General features: G+C 39.5%; 1 protein-coding gene across 7 annotated transcripts in view; it reads right to left on the bottom strand.

Annotated features, from left to right (window-relative positions):
* The window catches only part of LOC121882202 (MAM domain-containing glycosylphosphatidylinositol anchor protein 2-like), a 181,359-nt gene that overhangs the window by 29,117 nt on the left and 128,443 nt on the right, over window positions 1–23,799 (bottom strand). For all 7 annotated transcript variants that reach the window (XM_042390244.1, XM_042390243.1, XM_042390240.1 and 4 more), the window contains exons 10-11: window positions 13,461–13,733; window positions 1,536–1,684 (exon numbers count right to left, since the gene is read on the bottom strand). In XM_042390244.1, the coding sequence (XP_042246178.1) occupies window positions 1,536–1,684; window positions 13,461–13,733 (422 nt within the window). The remainder of the gene's footprint in view (window positions 1–1,535; window positions 1,685–13,460; window positions 13,734–23,799) is intronic.

A 23,799-nucleotide genomic window follows, 5' to 3' on the forward strand; every position in this document is an offset into this window, starting at 1 on the left:
GGACGATAACACAAAGCAATCCATTACAAAGGCATAAGGTCTACCAGCTCTCAGTATTAATTCAAAAGTAGCGAGAGAAAATGATAATAATTCTCAGAGAATGGCAGGGGAACTGCTGCTGGATCTATAAATAGATTGAAGTGGTGTAGTCCATGTGCCAGAGCTTTCTTTACTGCACCGCTCCTTCGCAGTCAGTCCGGGGGTATCTCTGCATTTATTTATTTACTAAAGGAGCCTCTCCTCCCACTCATTTCTCTCTTATCCTCTCTGATTGCCTCTTGCTCACTGTCTCGATTCTTTTGCCTCTTTCCAACTTTTCCTCACGAAAAGCCATTAAAAAAAATCTCATTATCGGTCTAAATCAATGCTAAAATCTGAGACTCAATCCATCACGGAAGGTAAAATAGAACAAGACACCGATTTTTGATAGTGTTTAGCAGCAAAAAAAAGTCTATGCATTTTCCCTACAGCAAAGAATCTTTTTCATCTAAGACAATGCAAGATTGGTTTTTATGCCTCGCAGGAAGGAAATAATGGTCATACAATGTACCCTCATGAGATATCAAGACAAGAAGGTGGAAAGAAATTAATTTGCCCAAACAGTGATTCTCTGCTAATAGACTGGCTAGTGATGTTGTCTTTTGAGTAAACAAATGCAGAAAATATTGAAATGTTAATTACTGTGGGTCCATTCTAATACAGATGCAGACATAATCTGTGAAAAAAAAAAAACTATGTGCAGGACTAGCTGAAAATAGGAAATGTATATTCCTGGCAAGTTTTCAGAAAAACGCCTGGCAAGCGAAAACATGGGCTCTGCAAGCACATCATTTATAACCAAACAGACCAACTGAGATAGTTGACAGAAAAAAAATCACTGTGCTACACAAACATAACTGGTTTAGAATGTGTTTTCAAGTTTCAATTCCTCACGGGTGTAGTGTGACACATGAAATTATATTATTCATCGTAAACACAACTGTCAGGGTACGTTCGCTAATTCTGAGCAGGCTCCTGAATGGCAGGATGTTAACCTGAAAATCTGTGGCGTTAATGGTGTTGGCACACTATTTCAAACTTTATCTAAAGGTGGTGTCACACCTGCTGCCGTAAATAAAAAAAACTATAAAGATCAAATGTGCAAAACACCGCTATGGGGGGAGGGAAACAGAGAGAGAGAGAAAGAGAAAGAGAGAGAGAAGAAGGTACGCATTGATTGCCAAAGAGAGGAAATGTAACCATGCCATCCATCAATGCTGCCTGCCTGTCATCTGTGGAGTTTACTGGAAAAACAGGGAAACAGGAGCTACACTTGCTATTTCTCTCTGCGGGGTTCCCTTCCACTCCTCTGAGTAAGAAAACTCATGGTCTGGCAGTAATAAAAGCTCCCTGAGAGTAGAGCTCTGTGGGACTGAATAATACTTTGTGGTGCAATAAACATTAGAATGATGCACCCATAGGTCAAACTGAGGAAAAGAGAGCAAATCAGCAGGCAGGATTAGTCAGACAGACAACTCTAATGTACGTCATCCTACCTGTCTGATGCCTAGTCTGTAGGCGACAATGCGGTCCACCGCGTTGGGGTTCATCTGGGTCCACTGGAGCTTGAAGCCGTAGACTCTGGGCCTGTTCTGCCACAGAGGGCTGTAGGTATCATAGTAGAACTCTGGAGGGTAGGCCTTGCCTGGAGAAAAAGCACATTAATAATAATATTTAGTACTTTATATTTCATGTTCAGTTTAGATGAAAATGTGTGGGTTGGGTGTCTGCAACTCATGTCTACCTGAATCCCCACACTGGTTAAAAAGCATATTATGAACAATCACTGCTTATTATGTATATAATATTGCATGAGTGCTTAAATCACAGCAATGCCTTTGTTTGTGCATTTACCAAACTGTAACAGGCTTGACTTTCATTACTTATGCAGCTAAATAACATCAACTAACGTCTCGGAGAGACACACAACAGAAACGGCTTCACAATCCATCTTTCCACATGATGGAAAGATGGAAAACACCCCCATTCTTGCCAGTGATGAATAATAATCAAAACACATGAAAGAATTGTGCTGACATATTGCCGCTGCTGTGAAAACTTAGAGCCGAATGACAGCAGTGCAAACATCTTTGTTAACACACTGACACTGACATATTTGCAGAGTAAAAATTTACAGTTTATGGCAGATTTTGAAAAACAATGCAGATCCTACTGTAAAGCATTTGCATGACTTTACAGTACTGTGTACAGTACATGAATGCAAATAGTTGCAAATGGTAAGTGTAATTAGGGCTGTATTATTATCTAGTGTATTTCTGAATGCTGCTACTGTAAGATTTAGTTATTAACATTATTTTGAGATCTTGCATTTGCACTATACACACTTGGCCCCTGTGCAGTGGTTTATTTTGCACACAATGCAGGCATGCTCTTACGCTTGGATTGGAGAATGTGTAAATGTAAACTTCTAAATGTTTTATTTGTTAACATAGTGAGAATTCTTTCAAGCCAAAAAGAGCGCTGAATTAGCATGACAAAGATGTACAGTATCTCTTATCTTCACTATGTTCTGTTTGCTCTATTTTTATCTACTCGATATCACATTCCTTGTTACTGTTATGACCCAATTTTCCCTCAAGGATCATTAAAGTTTCATCATATGTTATGTGACATAGTGTGCTTTCATGGCATTGAATCAAAGCGTGTATTGTAGTATGCATTGCGAATGTAACTACATCCTAAGTGTCCATCCCATTCAATGGCAGATCCTTTCTGACTGCTACACGCCTCTATACTCAAGCCACCTCCTCCATAAAAGTAATCCAAACTACCACAGAAATCCTTGCAAACCTTTTCTTTCAATAACACGCTTTGCTTTGTTGGAATCTGTGAGGATTTATTTTTCTACAGAACTGTGGCACAAACTGAATAAATCTTTCAGGGTTTTAAGCTTTCCAGTCACAGTCTGCAAGCTGATTTCTGACAGCTGAAGTAGGAGCTGGCAGAACATTGTATTTTAATCAAGATCTAGAAACAAGTCTATAGGGTGACCTTCCAGGCAAAGAATAATAATTCACCTCAATGACACATTGTTGTGTTTGTCCCGCTGCTATTTAGGCTTGTTTATTGAAGGATGACAATACCCAAGGCAGATGATTTTTAATAACCGTGGAAAAGACTGAAGAGCGGCCATTGTTAGCTCAAACAAAAGCAGCAGAGGGATTTGACGTGCCCACGTTTAGATACAGCAAGTAGCTGATGTATGTCAGGCAATTGGATAAACCTGTCAAGTTAGTTTATGTCATTGATAAATTATAATGGCATCTTTTTTGTTTTTTTCCCTTAACAGTTGTAATGCTCTCCTGTGTCCTGGGTCACACTCACGGGAGGACATAAACTACGGCACTTGGGAGTTTGTGAGGGTCATAAGTTCAAAGGGTCATGTGTCAGGTTTCAATAATCTATGTCTACGCATCTTGATGAGGGAAAACATTAAAAGATAAGGCTGATGGTATTCTAAATTTTTCTGATCACTTTCATTTTTCTGAAATCCCATGGAAAGACCAAAACCAACAGTGAATTGATAGATCCTACTGGCAAATATTGAGTGTGTATCCAAGGCCTAATGCAGCTTATTCATCTGTGTCAGAGAGCTCCGTTGTTGCCCAAAAGCTACTGAAACACATCAGTGAGCCACGTTGTTGTTGAACCGGGTGACATGTCATTACCATGAACTATCCCACATACAGCACACTGGGGCAGCAAATACTGACACACCAAAAGTGTATTAATCCAAAATTGAAAATAGTCCCCAACAAATGTGCTATTTACTGTTGTTTTTTTTTTTTGCTAGAAACTACAGTGTCCAGCTGTTTTAGGGAATTACTTAGCCTTTTTAAAAAAATGTGTAAATGGAGAAAAATGTTGATTTACAAAACTATTTGTGACCCGTTTTTAAAGATTTTTGTCTCCAGCAAGAATGAAGCAGCTTGGGGCTGACTGCCACAGATAGGTAGGGAAGTGATAAAGTATTGAGAAATAGATCAACGCACTGTTGGTGTTGGTCTTTCCACTGGATTTGATGACAATAATAAAAATAGAGAATAATGCCAACTTTATCCTTTAAAGAAGAATTCATATAAAGTTAGGAAAAGACTTATTAGGAAAATCTGACTGAATGTTCACTCAGCTGTATAATCTTGCAACATTAGTAAAACTGATGTGAAATTCCCCAAATATGCATCTTCTACTATAACAAGGAAAACAATGTGGGGCAAACATTGCAGGGAGAAAAGATAATCCGTAATACAATAGTAAATTTCATAAATTTTTGATTGGACTGTACCCAAATTCAGATGTTAATACATGCGCCTCAGATATAATCATTCAAAATGTAAGAGGAAAAAAAAACAAGATTAGCGGTTCCATGTGGCCTCCGACTGGTTTGATCAATTCTCATAATCGCCCATGATAATGAGTAAAAATCAACACTGAGGGCATTTTGTTCTGCATTTTAGACAATAAATCAGATTAATGATGCTTTGGGCAGCTAACTGCTGATCACTCAGCCTTTACATGGATGAAGCTATTTAAAATAAAATATTTTAATCTGGAGGAAAAGCAGACTCATTTATCAACCAGATAAAATCATTCAGAGAGAGAAAAAAACAAGCAGCAGAACGAGAAGTACAGTTAATATTAAACAATGTAATTAATTTTTAAATGTTTTAATCTTTTCATGTTGAGGTAAGATATGTTCAAAAGGTCAAGGTTGCAGGTTAAAGCTTTCTGTTTCCACTTGACCCCATAGACCCCCATGTTAAAATGCCCAACTTACAGCAGAAATAAACATGTTTACAGCCTGGTACAGAAAATGGTTTTGGTCTCTATAACTAATTTCCCTGTTCATGACAACTGTACAGGGTTGAATTTTTATATATAACTCACCCGTTTAAATTTTATTAAGGCTTAATGTTATGCATAATTAAGGGTTTGGCTGCTGGGTGCTGGGTGGGACAGTTGGGTGCTATCACAGGCTCGTCACCACCATGGTGAAGACGTTGGTTAGGTACCGTTACCATGGAGTAACCCCAGATTCACAGAGTATAGGTGTAGCCGTAACCGTCACTATTTCAGTGTGTTTTCAGTTCATGAAAGTTAACTGTAACAATTTGGTCGCCTAAAAAAGTATTGTTCAGCGTTTAGTTTGTACTAAAAGACCCTCTAGGGAGTTGGATGTTCAGCTTTTTCTGGTAAGTAAATTTTGTTTTAATGGTTTTAAGCCTGTTTTTTGTGAGCGAAAATTAGCATTAGCATTATCACGGTTAACCATAGACTGTAAATGCTCCATGCTAACCACGCTAGCAGCTAGCGTCAGGGTAAGCTCCACCCTCTCATCCAAATATGGTCACTTCTGGCTCCAAAAATCCAAGATGACGACGGTCAAAATGCAAACTCGAGGCTTCAAAACGGGAGTCTATCCAACCCAATGGGTGACATCAGTGGCTACGTCCATTATTATTTACAGTCTACTTTTATAACTGAAGATGCTGTAACACAAACTGCCTCCTTGTCTCATTCAACTGCTAATGCAACTAGAAAAACATATTTTCCAACAGAAAAAAAGCCAAGATAATTACTGTCTGCGTCTCAGCTTGGCATTGTTTTGCTGTGCAGAGCCAGCTGTGTTTACACGTTGTATACTGTACAGCTAAATGTTACATAAACTGACCTGGCAGACCCTGCACTGCACACATAAATGCCAAATTGCAGTATATTGTTTGGCAAAAATAAAGATTATGTTGTTCAGACTTAAAATTGCTTTTTCAGTTGAATTTTTTTCTTTAATTTTCAGCATTTCAAGTAAAAATGTTGTGTCAGTTGTGGCAACAAACTGAGCCAGTCACCAGTGAGAAAGTCCTAATAACTTAGAATCTGATTCATTACAGATTGAGAAAGCTCTGTTAACTTTTGCTGCATTGTGGAATCATTTCACCATTTTAACTAATCAAATCAAGTGGCTTAGAAACATTGTTATTGTATTAGCACACTTCCCAGCATCCATTGTATTTTGATTTAAATTCTCCAAAAAGCCTTCCTTTTACTAATTTAAGAAGTTATGATGGAGGTTTGTTATGTGTCTTTTTATACATGTGTGAATGATGAGTTGTATGGTCTTCTATCTAATCAAAAACAAAAAAAACTCCAAAACAAAACAAAAAAAACTCCTAAAGGAAGTGATGAAAATACAGTTAGTGTCCACTGTAATCACATCCCTCTCTCTTTCTGAACACATTTCAAATTATGATCTATGTTTGCATTTGATATTTGGGGACTCAAAGCTGTCACATTTCAAGTTTAACACCTCTTGACATCATAACTTAACTGTTGTTGGCTCAACTTAATATCTTGAGTCTGTATATTTTAAAGTATTAAATTACCTAAACAAAAAAATATCACTTGACAGAACTAGTAAGTTTGTTAAACCTAAAAAGTAACACTGATTAAAAAAAAACCAGTGGTTGCCTCCTTTTTTTTTTAGTTTTCTCAACTTCTTTATTTTTATAGTTTTGTTCATACAGAACGGCTGATAAAGAAATGAAGCGGCTATAAAGGCAAAAAGGTTAATTAAACTGGCTCCTATCATTACGTGTTTTCATAAGTTGTCTTTGAAGATTCCCACACAGAGTCTGCTTCAGATTTGTATTCATACAAGTGCACATTGTGTTGTTCAAAGTCATATCAACACTATATTAACTTAAAGCTTAAATATTTACACTAATCTATTGTGTCAGTTATATGTCGTATTTTGAGAGAAAAAAAAATCTTTTAAAAGGAAATTTCTCAAACTCACAGCAAAGGCTGGTGAAAACTGGTGAATTGTTGTATTTTATTCAAATATACAATGTAATGAAGCAAGATGGCCTTCACTTCTAATAATACGTTATGTGTGGTGAAGCACATTACCTAACCAAATTACACTGCTTGAAACAGATAACCCTGGGTGGGAGACATCAAACATAAAGTACAGAAGGCTTAATTGATTTTTTAAAAATCCTGTTTATAACACCAGAACCAATGCAATGATTCATAACAGCTCAGTGAAACCCTTCAGGCAAGAAGTTGACCTTGTTTGCAGACTTCATTTTTTAAGGGTTTATGAACATGTTTTTTTTTTTTCTTCGGGAAAACATTTCGCCCTACCATATGGTAAGCGTTGCTATACGATGCTGCGCTGATATGCGTCGTAGGCTTTTGTGGCGAGAGTTGATACTTACATATGGATGCACAGCTGGCCAAGACAAACCCAACACCACCACACACACATGGAGAGCTAACTGACTATAGGGAAAAGGCATTAGAGACATTAAAAGACTTGGTGGTAATTGCCTGGTTGTGTCCTTCTGGGATAGAGAGTGAAAATCTTGCTGTGGTTCTTTTTTTTTTTCAAAGCGAAATGGCACTGAACTCGTAATGAGTCACTTCCACCCCGACTATTCAGCAAATTCTTCCTCAACTTCCTCCGTCCTCGCCTACACTGTTTTTACAAAAAAAAAAAAAAACAGTCAACAGAATGATTGCTAATTGTTGATCATGTGAACTGGAATTGAATTTCTTGACCCACTGTGACTCAAGTCAATTTTATTTGTACAGTCCAATATCACAAGGAGAAAAAAAATGGAAGAAACCTCAGAAGGAGCAACAGAGGAGGGATCCCTTCCCCAGGATGGACAGATGTTCGATGGATGTTGTGTATACAGAGCAGAATACAAATTACAGAATACAGCATCGAACAGGATAACAAAATTATAATGGATTTATAATTCAAACAAAAAAATGTCACTTCTGGTTTTGTCCTACTCGGTCAGTGTAAAATTGGAGGCGCTCCAGAGTGACTAATCTTGTGATAGTGAATAATAAATATAAATATAAAAGAAGCAGAGTCATAAAAGCAGTCACAAAAAATTGGTCAGAGAAGATAAAAAATGAAAAGGACAGAAAATAACAGAATGGAATAGATTTTGTCTGTCCTTCGAGCGTGACAGACTCTCAGTCTGATCACAGATAACATAATTCACATGCTGCCTTTTTACTCTGACCATGTAATGTCAGTCATTACTATACAGGAGCAATCAATGTCAGTGTGTCTCTTTGAGCTGTGGAGAGTATTCAAAATCATTCGCTATTTACTGCAGGGTGAACTGGGCACAGACTATGAAGGGAGATAGGTTAGTTACTTAAAGCTAAGGCACAGATGTTTGTTGGAGACCAAGACTCATGAGGTTTATAAACTCCTGAGAAAGAGGAATGAGCAGGTTTGGAGGTCAAATCAATTTATTGGAGATAGGCAAAATGAAGAAGACAAAATGAACACAAAACATCTAAAAAAAAAAAAGATAAGAAGGCCTATTTAAACACGCACCTCAAGAAGCCAAACAAACAAATAACAAATAAGGATGGCAAAAACATCACTTAAACCAGATGGATTGAATAATAGTTTATATTAAAATAGACTGAATGCAGAAAAGCAAATGGAGATGAAACAGTGTGATGCAGAGAGTAAGTGTGTGTGTGTGTTGGCAGTGTCCTGATCAAGTGTTTTTTTATGTCAGATCCTGATCAGAGTGATTTAATATGTATCTGACACCATTAAATAACAGGTGTAGTCTACTAAATTTGGCACACCTTATTTTTTAGGAGAGAATTGATTGAAATACTGAAGGTCCTGTTTCAAAGTGCTTAAGTTTATACATTTTAATTATAGATGATATGAAAGTTAAATTGAGAGAAAGCCACTCCTGAAATTGATGTGATTCACTAAGGAATCAGTCTGTTGGAGTTGTTAGAACTACAAAAACACTCGGTCCATCGGAGGCTCGTACCACGCGGATGATCTTTGACAGAGTACAGACGCCAACTGTCGGAAGCATACAAACAAAAGAAGTTTTTATTACTTTTCAATATCATGTGCAATATAACTTTTTATTACTTTTTCAATATCACCTTTCAATATCATCTGCAGAATTACTTTTCTATTTTACTTTTCTATTTTAGTTTACTTATTTTACTTAATTTATCTTATTCTATTGTTATTCTATTATTCTATTATCTATCTGTTATTCTTTTAGGCACTGGTGCTAGTATTTACTCATTATACACTTTACATTTATTACTCTGTTGTTTTTATTCTTATATTGTTGTCATTTTTGAGCAATCTCTGGCACAACAATTTCCTTCGGGATTAATAAAGTTTTATCTTATCTTAATTTTTGCCTGTCAACAAGTTACTCATCAGCAGTAAATATAACCTGCTGCATCCAAGTTTGTCATTTTAAACTGCGCAGGCAGCGGTTATTGCAGATTACAAATGATGAGCTGCTAGGTGAATGTTTTGAACACTGCTCTCTGCTAGTAAGGAGGAGGAGAGATATTTGATTTGTTAGTGTCAGAGCTTAGCGAATGTGTATTTTGTCAACCTTGGTGTGAGAACTAGAGTCACACTGGGGTGCCCAAATCATTTTTCACATTAAGACTAAGCAACACTAGCAGGATATTGTGAACAAAACACAGTAATCAATGTCCTGAGCATTCCTGGTGTGTGTCACAATTCAAGAAACAACCCTCTCCTCCTAAAGCATATGCAGATATCTCATTCCAGCTGACTTTGTTTCACAATGTGATTTCTGCGTCATTAGGGACAATAGCTACAATAAAAAGGGAAACTGCAACCACAACAACAAGCAAAACAACAAGCTCATAATTACGAAGGATCTGAATTCACTTCATGAGCTAATTCATAAAATGCACAAAATAAATATGTGAACATTGGGCCTGCAAATTTAATTGTTCTTCTCTTCGAATTCATGACAGGCTTCCAAAAAGATGAATTATAGCAGGTGAGAGAGAAATGAGAAACATTATTTTCCCTTCGTTTGTGAAATTCTGAATTCCAGCAAAAAAACTACAGTACAGCATGTATTTTAGGGAGACTGGTCAATGAAGAGAAAAGGGGAGGGAGAAGTTTGAACCAGCTTTGCAGAATTACTTGTTTCATCATGTTTTATTTTAGCCGTGATTGGACGAATGTGATCTAAATGCAGTGTTTGTTACAGTTCATGTCTGTGTATTCAGTGACCTGTGTTTTACCCTTACACTATCAGTACACACTATCAACCCATCAGTACACAGTTGCAGCCTGAGGACAGGATGTACAGTAAATGCAGACTTGCAACTTGTGAATAAATCAACTAATGCATCCGACTGGAATAAAGTCAGAGATGAAAAGCTGTGTAGAGGAATCAAAGACATGTGAGATATTTTTCTCTCTCTCTAAGTTCTAACTCTTCAGAGGAGCATGATTTCAGCATTTGCTAAAAAAACTCAGGGTTACCATGACAGAGAGACTGAGCCAAAGCTCAGTGGTACACATTACATCCCTCTGAGGGGTTTCTCCCCTGGCACAATTTAATGGCCAACTTGGCCATTACAGCCAACTCACTGTTTCCACAGATGTCCCAGCGGCTTGGCACATGAGCATCCATGCACATGCACTCACACTCTCTCCTGGCACGACATAGTTTTTGAGGTGACAGCGTTTATATTGGCCTGAGAATGGCCTGCTGCCCCTGTCTGTCGGCATGGTAACATGTATGTTTTGCATGGTATGTTTACTGGATGACTGACTTTAATCGATCTACTGCAGCTTCAGGCCAAAACTCCTGACTGATATGTTTATTACACATCAACACGGACCAAGAGGACGTCAGAGATAGAGCGGTGAGGGAATATCCACTGGCGTGTCTACTTGTCTTCACTCTGTAAAGTGAGTTAACTCAAACACCACCCAACTGCATGGCACACAACAAATATTTCATGAGCCTCATCTTTAAGTGGAGCTTACAGAGATGCGCTGATATCCAGTAGAATATTAATTTCAGCCACACTGAATAGTGTTGATCTCAAAGGGCGGTGAGTTTCAGGATAAAATTTATAAAAACTCTTACAGAATAAGAGCTGGAGTTAAGGGAATGGGGCATGCCAGATTTCATGGATGATGGGAGGAACCAAAGTGGATTTTCTGCACCATGCTCCTTCACTCTGGGGGCTACTAAAAGAGCCTCCATACCTTTGGCAACCACTGAGGCCAGATGGTGGGAATCTGGAGCATTGGGCAGGAGGAATGGAGCGATGGTGGGAGAGAGAGGGAAGGAGGGATGGAGGATGAAAGGGAAACAAGGGGAGTGGAGGTAGAGGAAGAGGGAGGGAGTGTGAGCAATAGCACGCGAAACCCCAGCCCTGTTGAGAAAAACAAATGGCTGGAGGGAACAATCTGCCTCTGTCTCTCTGCTCTACCTGTTTCACCAGAGAGGACTGATTTATGACACACACAGGGGGGATGTCCATCTTGCTCTCCAGGCAAGCAGTAGCGAGAGAGAGAGAGAGAAGACAATAGAGAGACGTTTACAATGAGAAAGATTAAAAGAAAACAGGGGCAAAGAGTGGAAAGAAAGAGAAAGAAAGGAGATAGAAAAATCGAGTGCAGGAAAGCTATGATTAGAAGACAGCAACAGATAGAGAGAAATGGACAGTATCAAAGAGGAGAGCAACCTAAGTGGCAGAGGATCAAAGTGACAAATACTCCTCCTGTGACCCTGCGGCTCCTCTCTCTAATGGGGGGTCTGGGAGATTGAAACCCTGGCCAGAGTTCCTGCGGTCACTCAGTATGGCCAAACTAATTTGGTCCTGTCATAACAACCAACTTGGAGACTGACACTTGCAGCTCTTGATGAATAAAAAAAAAAAAAAAAAAGTAATCTCAAAAAAATAGCAGGAAGGGGGTAAGTGTGATCTGAGAGGACAGGTTTACTATGCGAGACAGAAAAAGAGACGACTTGATGGACGTGTCCCATTCAGATTGACAATCTCTGAACTTTTTCCTTTTACTCTCCTATTAAATTAATTGTCTATCACACACAGAGACAGCCACGCCCCCCCAAAACACAGTGTGACAAGGATTGTTATATGTTTGAAGGGCCAATTTCAGCTGTCCAAAAAAATCACTCTAATTACCAATTTGGAGTGCCAACTGAAGAACTTGTTGTAGACATGCAGATGCGTGTTCTAAAAAAATGAAAGCAAAATGCCATCAAGTGCAGCTTCAAGGTGGATGAAAAGCACTGAAAGTCCTTTTTATAACACTAATGTGTGCATGAAAGTGGAAGGTAATTTTGGCATGTGTCTGGTATGTAACTTTAAATGATTACAATTGTCCACTGATAGCTTAGCTATCGTACCGAGGCACAGCAGGCCTGTCAAGCTTTGTATTTCTTAAAGTGCTGAAGGAAGAAATAAGAATGATACTCGTCATTTAAAGAGTTCAGAGTGTGGTGTTTGTTTGTTTTCCCTTCCAAAACCAAAAATACAAGAGCAAAAATGTGTAACAAATGGATTAAATAGTGTATCTCTGCCCTAACATAAGCTGCAACTGTTACCATATACAGCTAACTTAGCTCAGCTAGCTTATTACCTATAGTAGTAACCTAGCCCAGCGTCACTTCTAAGGTCCTGGATGCTACTATAAGAGTGTAGAGTAATGTCAGCAGCTCTGTCCTGCTCTTTATTAGATTTGGGGAACTTTATACTCCAGCTACCTCAGTCAACCTGGTCAGTGATAGTGATACATTCACCAAACACAGCAGTTCATCCTCATCCTAAAAACGTTTTCTTTTGTAATGTAAAAATGCGAAAAATAAATATGTCAGTATATGATATAATAAGTATGTGTTCTGAGCAGCTTCACAAGGTTATGTTAGAATGAAATCTGATATAATTAGAATCAGCAACGAAAACCGTGTTTCTTTGTTTTTATGTCTTCTAAGATTACATGGATCATAGAGTGGGGTTTTTTACCTGGGACATCCAGCTTTAGCTACAGTCCATTAGTATATGTATGTACAGTAGCCATCAAGTGCATCCAGTATTTAAGATCCTTTTACAGGGTTCTCATCTTAACATGAGTCAGCTTGAAACGTTAAAAAGTCAACTAGAGACCATTTTAACCAATCAACCGACAACTAACATTAAGTTAACTAGCTAACTAGCTACAGCAGAAATAATCTGCTCACAACAGTTGTCATTTCAGCCAGAAAACAGGTAGAAATGCTTTTGCCTCTGTCTGAAAACAAGCATCCACTATCTAAAAAAATATCAAGAACTTTGAATGTCAAATCTGCCAGTTATCATCAAAAACTGCATATGATATGATGTGTCATGTGCTTTGTGTTTTTATCCTGTGTTTCACTGCTGTGCAACCAAATTTCCCTTGGATGGATTGACTGATTGATTGATTGATATATGCCATGCAAGAATGGACAGCTTCACTCGCATAGCAACAGTAACTAAAGGGGCTGGCATTAGCAAACACTCCTATACAATATGAAAAAAGACAAAGTAGTCTTTACCTGTAACCTGGAAGGTGCATTTGCCTGCCCCGGCCTCATTGATGACATTACAGGTGTACTCCCCCCACCCGTCTCGATTCAGGCTGCGGATGGTGTACTCCGTCTCGTCTCTTTGGGCGTCGAAGGCTCCGGCGTGGAGCAGCCGGTTTGATAGAAGCCACTCGAAGCGCAGTACGCGGGAAGGGTGTGCTCGCAGCACCCTGCAGGTCATCACCACAGGCCTCCCCAGTCCCTGACGCATCTCCATGTAAACCGGCTCCACCGTCGGTGGGTCTGAGTGGGAAACAGAAAGGCTCAGACGAGTTCAGCTGACATTTGATAGGAACAGAAAAGTGTGTCAAGGATGTCAGTGCAGAGGGAATATAAAAGAATGCTACAAAATGCCTTGGATAAAGAGGGCAAAGAAGAGAATAAAAGAATGAGTGGGAGGAAGGGATGTTGATGTCTATACAAGACAGATGCTATTCAGGCCAGGGCCTTCTCAAACTAGGTTGTCTCTGACCTCCAGAGATATTTACAGAGCAAAAATACCTGGAAGATAGAACAGACAGTCAGAATGCAAATTATAGAAGAGTTACGGTAGCTATGAGAAGAATAAATAAATATATTTAAATATAAAAAACAACTAAATATAAAAATAATATTTAAAACATGCACAGACACTGAAAGGGGAAAAAACATGTTAGAGAACAGTCTAGTATTGAAACATGAATGAGAAGCAGTGGGCAGAGAGAGAGAGGAAGAGAGAGAGAGAGAGAGGGGTAAGATTTAAGTACACTGCAAGCAAACTTTAAACAATCGGCACTGAAAAGTCAATACACCTCAGTGATAAATGAAAAATGACGAGTGAAAACAACTGTGGAGAGCATCAATGGGTGCAGGAAGATCAATTCTGCAGAAAAAAAACTAGAACAATGTTCTGAGGAAAATCAGTCCCGCTTCATGGAAAACTGGTAACAGGATGATGAAGTGCACCTCAAGCTTTCAGAATAGAAAATTAATAACTTAATTGAGTATCAGACAGGCCTCACCTCTTCCCACATAGACAACCTCGTGGTGAATTATTTAGCCAGTCATCTCAGAGCAAAGTCTGGGACTGAATATAACCTCAATGCCACCCAGACTCCACTTCTGGAACGTGTAATATACGTGATTAAAGAAAAAAAAAAAACCTATATTCAGTGTTTAGATTATGTACACGGTGACAAAATACATACGCAGGTTTTTGCCAGAACAAAATGTGTTTAAGTGCTTGTGTGTGCAAGCATTGACACAGTTATGAATAATTTCCCAGCTTAAGCATCTCTGCTGTTGACATGCTCACACAGAGGCTTGACAAAAGTCAAGGCTTGAAAAACAACAGCGAATGCTGAGGACAATAGACAGAATGACACAGAGCCCCTTGATTGCCTGAAATTTGCATAATTTCCAGCAGAGCAAAGGAGCAGCGGGTAGCTACAGCCAGGCCTGTGGATGTTACTTTCAAAATGTAATCTGTTACAGATCACTGATTACCTGATTGAAATTGTAATCTGCAACGTAATCGTCTACATTTTTCACACACAATATAATCTAATTACCGAGCCTTCCGAACTTGATAGGATATGTAATTAAATGAACTGTTTATTAAAATTTACGGCATATCATTCGATAACACTATTAATGTCATTATCTAAAACCTTAATCACCCATTTTTTGAAAGATGGGGAAGATGCTAAAATCTCACAACCTAATTCCGTTTAAAGAGTCAAATAAATTTTGAATCCTGTGTTTTTAGAGTAACTGACTTTCATTTTGGTTTTTCTGCTGCACATAATTGAGTTAACCTCGGTCCAGGGACTAGAGCAGTGCAGGTCCCCCAGGCCAGAGAGGTGCGCAGGTAAAAATGGGCTGTAAACATCACACTGCACGCAAAATAAAATAGTTCAAAGAGGACTTTCTTGCCCTCGATTAATTATCACACAACACACAAAAACTGTGGAATTCACACAGCAGCTGTTATGGTTAATAACACACCATAAGATCGGATAATGACTAGCTGAAATGTGAAAGATAATAAACATGGGATGACAGAAAAAGTAACGCAACACAACAACACAAATCTTCCAAGAGTTTCGGACTGAAGGAAATGAGGAAAAAAGTTTGCCTGCTTCACCTGACACTGTTCACAGATGAAAACCACTTTACCGTGGAGAGTAAAGTGGCTTTCATCTCCGCTAAATGAAACAGCAATCAGTTCCTCCTTCAAATGAGCCATGCCTGGGCTTTTACCCAAACCCAATGGCTTATCTCTGACTCCAAAAGAAGGGTCTGAATCTCTACTTATCACATTAAAATTGTAGGTTTGTGTGCGGCAGTGAATCACAGCCCAGCTCCACAGCCTCCCTGAGTGGCACTAGACCAAATTGCAGTAAGTGCATTTCCATTCACACAGTAAGACAAACGAAAAAAAGAAATCTCTTATATAACCAAAACATCCTTTAAACAAGGGCACATGCCTCATCTCCCCCCACCGTGCATCTCCTGTGAAACAGCTGCCCAGTGAACATGAGGCGAAAGGAGCGAAAAGGTCCTGTGTGATATTCCCTGAGCAGTGCTCGCCATGGTTAGTGTAGCAGCAAGGGCGGTGAGGGCTCGGAGTTGCTGTAAGTCACAAGCTGAGGGAAAACCCTGAGCTCTGCCTAAGATGTAATCCATCATCAGTCACCAGTGGATACCTTGACAGTAATGTGGAGAAAAACAACATTTAGGAGCACGGAGGCCTTTTCCCCTCGGCCCATATAGACTGCCATCTACAGGGAGGAGGACAGAACAAAGACACTTGTGTACCTGGGGGAAATATGCATGTGTGTTTATGTGTGTGTGTGTTTGTGTGTGTGTGTGTGTGTGTGTGTGTGTGGGTGGGACTTGAATTTGTGCGCATGCATGCACCTGCATTACTGAAACAGCGCTTGACTGGTTTACAATAAACTTCAGCTTCAGTCAGAATGGGTTTCATTTTTCTTCCATGTGCTTCGGGTGAGTGCATCAAGAGAAGGACATGCAAGTCCTCTGGGCAACCCCGCAACAGTGTTTTGAAAATGTACAGTAGGTTCATGTGCACATAAAATGTGTGTGTGTGTGTCTGATTCCTTCTATACGGTTGGAGAAATACTTCAAACAGAGATTTGTTTTCCCTCTCTTGGTTTTCTCCCATTCTTTTTTTCCCTGAAAGCTACGGAATATTTTCCCTCATGGCTCACTGGATAACTGGTGTGATATTGATGCTCCTTGATTCATTTATGTACTGCATGTTGACACATGTTGAATTAACATGTAACATACTGATGCTCCATTCAGCAATATGTCACGTTTTTCACCTCGACTGTGCCTTCTGCAGCTGTATGTGGACGTAAAAAAAAAAAAAACGAAGATCATGTTTTTGGAAGCAAAAGCATTCTTGTGGGAGAATAACCTTTATAGCATAACATGCTTCAATATCAAGTCTTGATGGAGGAAATAACATTCATTAGGAAGTCAAACAGATATATACAGAATATGAAATGAAAACCCTGATTTAACTGATTTATAATGAGTCCCTGTGTTGAATAATGTAGGGGAACGCTGCTCCGCATCAGCGCGCCCTCTTTCCCTCACGCTACAGTCGCTGCAATCAAACAATGAACTTAAGCACCATCTGATTTACCATATTGTTATTAAACTCAGGGATAATTTATGAACTTAAATATACAATTAATGATAATCAATGTAGACTCTTCAGTGCGAGGAGTGGCCTGGTAATCCGCTAATAGGTTTAGCTCAGTCATTGACCAAGTTATGAATTATTCTGTCTAAGCCGTGTGCAGGCTTCTGTTTACAACCTACATATTCGCTGACCTTTTCTGGTGTGGATTTGATGCGGCTGATCAATTCAATATTGTTCCATAAAAAATAAAAAAAAAAGGTTATTAAAATTTCATCCCCAAATGCGGTGTGTGAGCCCTGCTTTAATGCAAAAGATTAATTTGCTGGCGTTGGGCTGGCGTTAGGCTAATGTGAATCGCTCTAATATGATTCACATTAGAGTGGGCCTCAGGGGCCAGCATTGCAGGCCTTCTTGATGCAGAGAGGAAAATTAATTAAAAACAATAATCGTGTAATTCTGCTCATTACTTTTGCCCAGACAGTAGCTCTTTATCCTGGTGTGTCTTTTTGATGTATGTCAGATGCTAGGGCGCTCACTCAGGGGGACAATCGCGCGGTTGCATCAGGCAGGTGTCACGGACGATGTGAGGAGGAACAGAAGGGAAGCCCGGATAAAAGATTCCTGTGCATCTGGGCTGAAGTAGAGCTTGATAACTTTGAGTCTGACAGACAGTGGTATCTAGGACAGGAGACCACTTTATACTTCCTTCTTCCTTCTATTTCTCTCTGTTTCTTCACCCGCTCTCTCTCAAGCCTCTGGACCATGCCAAGTCAGTTTGACTAAGAACATTAGGGTGTCACAGCTTGGGATTTGGCGTTTGCAATTCTATTAGAGCGACGACTCTAAAGGCAGACGTCTCCCATTCCCTCTACCTCTCCTCCTGGCGTTGCCTCTGCCAGCCAACAGATGCAGGTTTTTACATATCAAAGCTGTTGACTTGCCAGAGTCGTTCCTTCACGCCTCTAATGCTCTTTGCTTCAGAGGACTGTACCTCGGTCCCTTGATCAAGTTACTAAACGCGGCTTTGCACATGGCTCACCACCAAAGGCGGGTGGCTCATGCTGGGACCTGGAAATGCAGGCGAGAAAAGCATCTCAGAGGGATTGGCTTGTGCTTACACACCATGAGACAGTCCAAGAGGAAGAAGGGAGGGGGCATACCGACAGGCATATGGAGCAAACAACAAAAGTAGGGCTGTATTGTGTTAATAAAGTAAATTCTCATGCTGAGAAAGAGCAAAGGTCTATGTATTCGGCAAATGAATCAGTCAAGAGCATGCATTGATGTGTACACATCATATTTAAACTCAAATTGTGTCAGTACGGATTGTTTGTGCTTTTTAAACTTGGGCTTTGATGCCAACTATTAATAAGTAACAAGAGTCTGACGAGCAGAACTGGCTCTGAAGCTAAAACATGGCAGAGTGATTGATTTAATAACACCAAAGCCTTAATAACGCTCTTCACTGACTATGTTTACATGCACAAAATATTCAGTTTTTTTCCCTTATTCCAAAAATGGCTTATATGGCTAATGAAAATGAATATTCCACTAATATTCCTGTTTACATGCAGCTGTGTATACTCCCATCAAAACAGGATTTTTTTCAAAGTTTTCCACTGGTGGCGGGTTTGTTCAACACAGCCTCCATCTTTCATTTGTTAAACCACCTTCTTGAAAAGGTAAACGTTGTGATATTTGTCCAAAAACCTGTAAATATCCAAATCTTTCAAAATGTTTAAAAGTAGATGTGCTTTGTAGTAGGTGTGTGGGCTTTTCCTTTGGGCATGCATCTCTATCTCAGCCTTGCAAACTGTTGGCTAGTTGGTTTGTTTACAACGCACAGAGCTGACCGTAAACAGGCAAGAGGGCCGTGTGTCGCAAACATAGACTGTATAAAAATATGGACGTAGTTACCGTGACGTCACCCGTTGGTTTCTGAAGAGCGTCGCCGTCTTGGCAGTAGTGACTCTGCCTAACTCCCAGCCAATCAAATATGGGCAAAGAGGCGGGCCGAATGGCTGAAACAAGCCACCTAGCGGCTGGCTGACCCGTCACTGAAAGCAGCCATGTCCTTCATTATGCATAACTTTACGGCTTAATAAAATTTAAACGAGTGAGTTATAAAAAATTCACCCCCCGTACAGTTGTAAGGAAAGGGGAAATCAGCTATAGAGACCAAAACCGTTTTTTTGTACCAGGCTGTAAACCTGTTTATTTCTGCTGTAAAGTTGGGCATTTTAACATGGAGGTCTATGGAGATTGACTTGCTTTTGGAGCCAGCCTCATGTGGCCATTCAAGGAACTGTTTTTGGCACTTCCACATTGGCTTCATTTTTCAGCCCCGGAGGTTGCCGCTTGGTCGCAAACTGCGGTAAAAACCCCAATTAAGACGCAAATTCTGAATGCGCTGTATACATGTCCAAAGAAAACTAAATACTATCAGCATATCCCACACGCTTAATCAGAAAATGCTACATTCTGAATAAGGCCTAATTCAGAATATCCTAATGAAATATGCTGTTTACATGACACGTCAAATTTGGAATATTGTTATATTCTGAATAATAGCGGAATATTATTGTGCATGTAAATGTAGTCATTACGTCTTCTGCTTTGAAGATGGCAAACAGATGAAAGTGCTGTACCACATCAAGAACTGCGATTCAAGATAGGTGCTTTATTAAAATAATACTACATAATGATAAATAATTACATTCTCTGAATAAATAGCGTTAAAAGGAAGGACAGAATTATCAGGGGGTGAATTGATGTGCCTCTCTGTGTGTCTTGTACTGTGTGTGTCATCCTATGATGCAACCACATGCCAAGGCAAATCTGTCTGAGAGAGGAAACAGATTTAATGGCATGTGTCTTTCACCTGAGGCCTTGCCCCCCCCCCCCACCCCTTGCCTCCTGAGGCATGTCTTCTTCTAAGTGTCACTAACAACAGTCACTCCCTGTGAGTGACCCCTGTCCACTGTCACAGGGACAAGGGGACAAGGGGAGAACAGCAGCAAGGTGTGATAGGAGACCTCTCCTGGCTGGATGTCAGGGGAGAGAAATCCTGCTTTGGAGTGTCTGTGAAAATGACCTCCACTCTAGACAAGGTCATTCAAAGGTTGGAGACCTTCCTCAGAATAACACCTTTCTTACATCCTTGTCTGTTAGATTTGTTTGTTTTGCAGATTTCAGGGTATCATTTTGGATGGAACAGTAAAATCTGGGTTTTTGTTTTTAAGTATTCAGTGTGCGTTCAGTGGCTAGTTAAGGCCACCTGAGTTCATAGACAAGAGGTCCTGTTCCTTTTCTCCTCCTCTGTGATGCTAAAAATGGAGCAGTTGCTCATTCTGTATACTGTAAAGTGAAACAGTTTTACATTTCTTTTACCCGTTCTTTTTTATTCTTATTTGTTTCATCTTATTTGCCTTCTCATCTTTAGGATTACTCTTGATCAACTCTGACAGGAGCCACCCACGTCCTGGCAGTGTTTAATAAGCGCAGTGTCTTCAAGCAGGCTGTTCTTCAGCAGCCACCATTCCAATATTGTTTCGAGTTGTTTTGCCAACATGTCTGTGTTTTACAAGCACTCACTACAGGTTTTCAGCTCATTTATGATAAATTTTGTAATTTTGTATTTGGTGTTTTTATTGGTGCTTTGAGCTAAATGCTTGCATCAGAATGCTTACATGCTCACAGTGACAATGCTAACAGTCTGAGACTAACAACGTGTAATGTTTACCATTTTTACCATCTTAGTTTAGCATGTTAGCATGTTAGAAAGCAATGCAACATTTGCTAATTAGGACTAAAGAAGAGAGAATGACAGATGTTTCACTCAAAACCATAAAGAGGAAAAGTCAGGGGATCACCAAAGTCAGTAGGATGCAACCTCAGAGGACCCTGAATACCTGTACAAAATGTTCTTATATAATCCTATATTTGTTGAGATTTTTCAGTCTGGTCCAAAGTGGTGGAACGACCGACTGACAGACCTACATTGCTATAAATAGAGCTGTGCTGTTAGCATGGCTGAACACTAGTTTAGCTATATGTATAATACGTAAAGAAAGAAAGGAAGAAAGTTAATAACAAATGAAATGCATCATTAAATATCAGCATCTGTCTTTTAATATAGGCATTTTTTGTACACTCACAAATGAGCTTCATGCTTCAAAGATGGGAGCTACTCCAGCAAAAATTGTGCATAAAGGTAGCAAAATGAAGACAGGAGGCAGATGTGACTCACAAGTGACTCACTTTGGTCAGGTTCCTGGCACACTGGATAAAAAGGCAGCAGATCGTCTCTGACAGCCAGACAACCACACCCAGTGAACATTAGTCTAGTTTAGTTTTCCTGTTTGCCATTTGCCATGATGTCCTTATTATGAATTAACAACAAACCACAAAAAATAAACAATAACAAAAATCAACAGTGTTTCATGCCTAACATCATACAATACTTCCCATTTCTTCTGTTGAATTTTGTGAATAGTTTTCAGCACTCATTCATAGTTTTTACTGTCTGAAGTAAACTATTTTTTGGCTTTCAGAACATTTTGTGGTCTTAATAATTTATGAGAAGTACAACTCTCGATGCAATCCAAAAAGCCTTTTATTGTGAGCATACTCTGTTTAAATGTGTCATCTTTTTTATTTGTCACTGATTTGTAGATGAAGCTGTGGTACGTTGTGTTGCTGAAAATGCGGGAAAGAAAAAAAATACGATATTTTCCTAAATGCTGAGTAATTGTAGCTGTTGACTAAAAAGATTCTGGACAGTAGAGCTTATTAGCTTTTTTTTCCTGCGCTACTCGTGTTGCCTCGAGACAAATGGTACACTGAATACAGCGTGTGTTCCTGCTGCTTTCCAAACGGAGGCGTGATCACTGTGACCTATTGCTGCTTGTGGCAGTAAACTGCTCTACTGAAAGGGAGCAGCATCCATTCTTCATCTCATCTTAAATAACTAAGGCAGGGGTGGTATTTAAATGTGTGTTATTATTTCACCGACTATATTTTTAACATGAATAGTGTCGTTAAAATATGGGTCAGATGTTCAACATGTGGATGCAGTGTGAACACGCAGAAGCAGGTTTACGAGTCCTCTTCGGCTTTGCTTTAAATAAAAAAAAGCTTGTTGTTTTAATTTTGCATTAAACTATTTGTTTCTATCCCACCACACCCTCTTCGCATGAGCAGCAGATCCACTGAGTGTTGCTAATTAATGAAGGGCATCTTAGAGTCTAAATCCTTTGTTTACTTTCTGGTGTCAGCGATGGTGCGTAGCAAAGCCACTAACCTTTGATATGGGCTGTCATCACTGCATAATCATAATCAATTCAGCCAAAAATTCAACACAGCCTTCTTCAAAGCACATCAAAACTTAATTAATTTTCTTAGCACAGCACAGTGGGTAACAGCTAAGCTGAAACGTGAACGCCATAGCAAAGAGTACAATAAAACTCTCAAATAAATGAGGGCAAAATTATGTGCTAATCCTTATCGACGAGAACTGAACGGGGGCCGCTCTTGTTCCTCTTCAATCAAAATATTGGTGGTGGGTGTGTCAAGTTCATCTTTAATCAAAACCGTGGTTGTGCTGCTGCCATAACTCTGTTTTATTGTTCACACTTTATTGGCTTTTAAGGTTGTTGGATATTTTTCTGCAGTATTATGGTTGGCAAATCCACTTGAAATGAGATTCACCATGGGGAGAGATACTTAAAAGTGGTAGTCAGCGTCGAGCATGTTAATTGCAATGCATTTTCACAGTATTTTAAGGGTGACATGCAGCTGCACAGGTTCTGTGTAGATTAGGGTAAATTGAGATGGAAGAATGTTTGGATTAACTAAGTAGGCCATGAGAAAAACAATGGGACTGTGGCTATGGGAATCAGTTATTCTATTTCCTGTAATCACTTGCCAGAGAATGGTAAGCACCCTACACGGATCGCTTTCATTTCCTTCCTATCCGTCTTCCGTTCTTTTTTGCGGCAGAGAAGGATCCCCAGTCCCTGAATGAGTGACACCGCTTTGAATCCCTGATGTTCATTCGAAATATTCCATTCAAATCTCCATAAATGAATACAAAATGAATACTAGTGGGAATAAATTAGCCGCTCGCTAATTAGCCGTTAAGCCATCTTTGAATGTCACATCTTAAGGAGGGGAAGGGGTTTCTCAATGAGCGGCAGTGACGGGAGGTCTAAGGCCTGGGGATATGGCACACAGTCTTTGGGTCTTCTCTGACGTGTATGCACAGAAACAAACTCAGACAGACCCTAACAAGTATGGACATCAGAGCTTCGTGCCTCTGTTAATATTAGTTCTGCTTAGTTCACACTCAGCAGATAAAGTCTTCCTCTTAGTGTAAGAGGTGGAGCCGGAGCCGTTTCCTCTCACACCTGACCGAGGGTATCAGGGGATCAGACTAATTTTACCGCCGTCAGAAGGAAATTGGAGGGGCGTGGAAGGAAAGAAATGGGAGAATGTTCAATTTTGGTCACACTGGACTAGAACACATAAAGATTAATTACACTGCATACAAAGAAAATTGTCAAATAACTGACGCACCATACATAGATACACACATATTATATCATTGCTACAAGTTAAAAGGTTGCGACATGAATATATGCACAGATACAGACA

This window comes from Thunnus maccoyii, chromosome 17 (assembly GCF_910596095.1).
Source record: "Thunnus maccoyii chromosome 17, fThuMac1.1, whole genome shotgun sequence".
Classification (NCBI taxonomy): Eukaryota; Metazoa; Chordata; class Actinopteri; order Scombriformes; family Scombridae; genus Thunnus; species Thunnus maccoyii.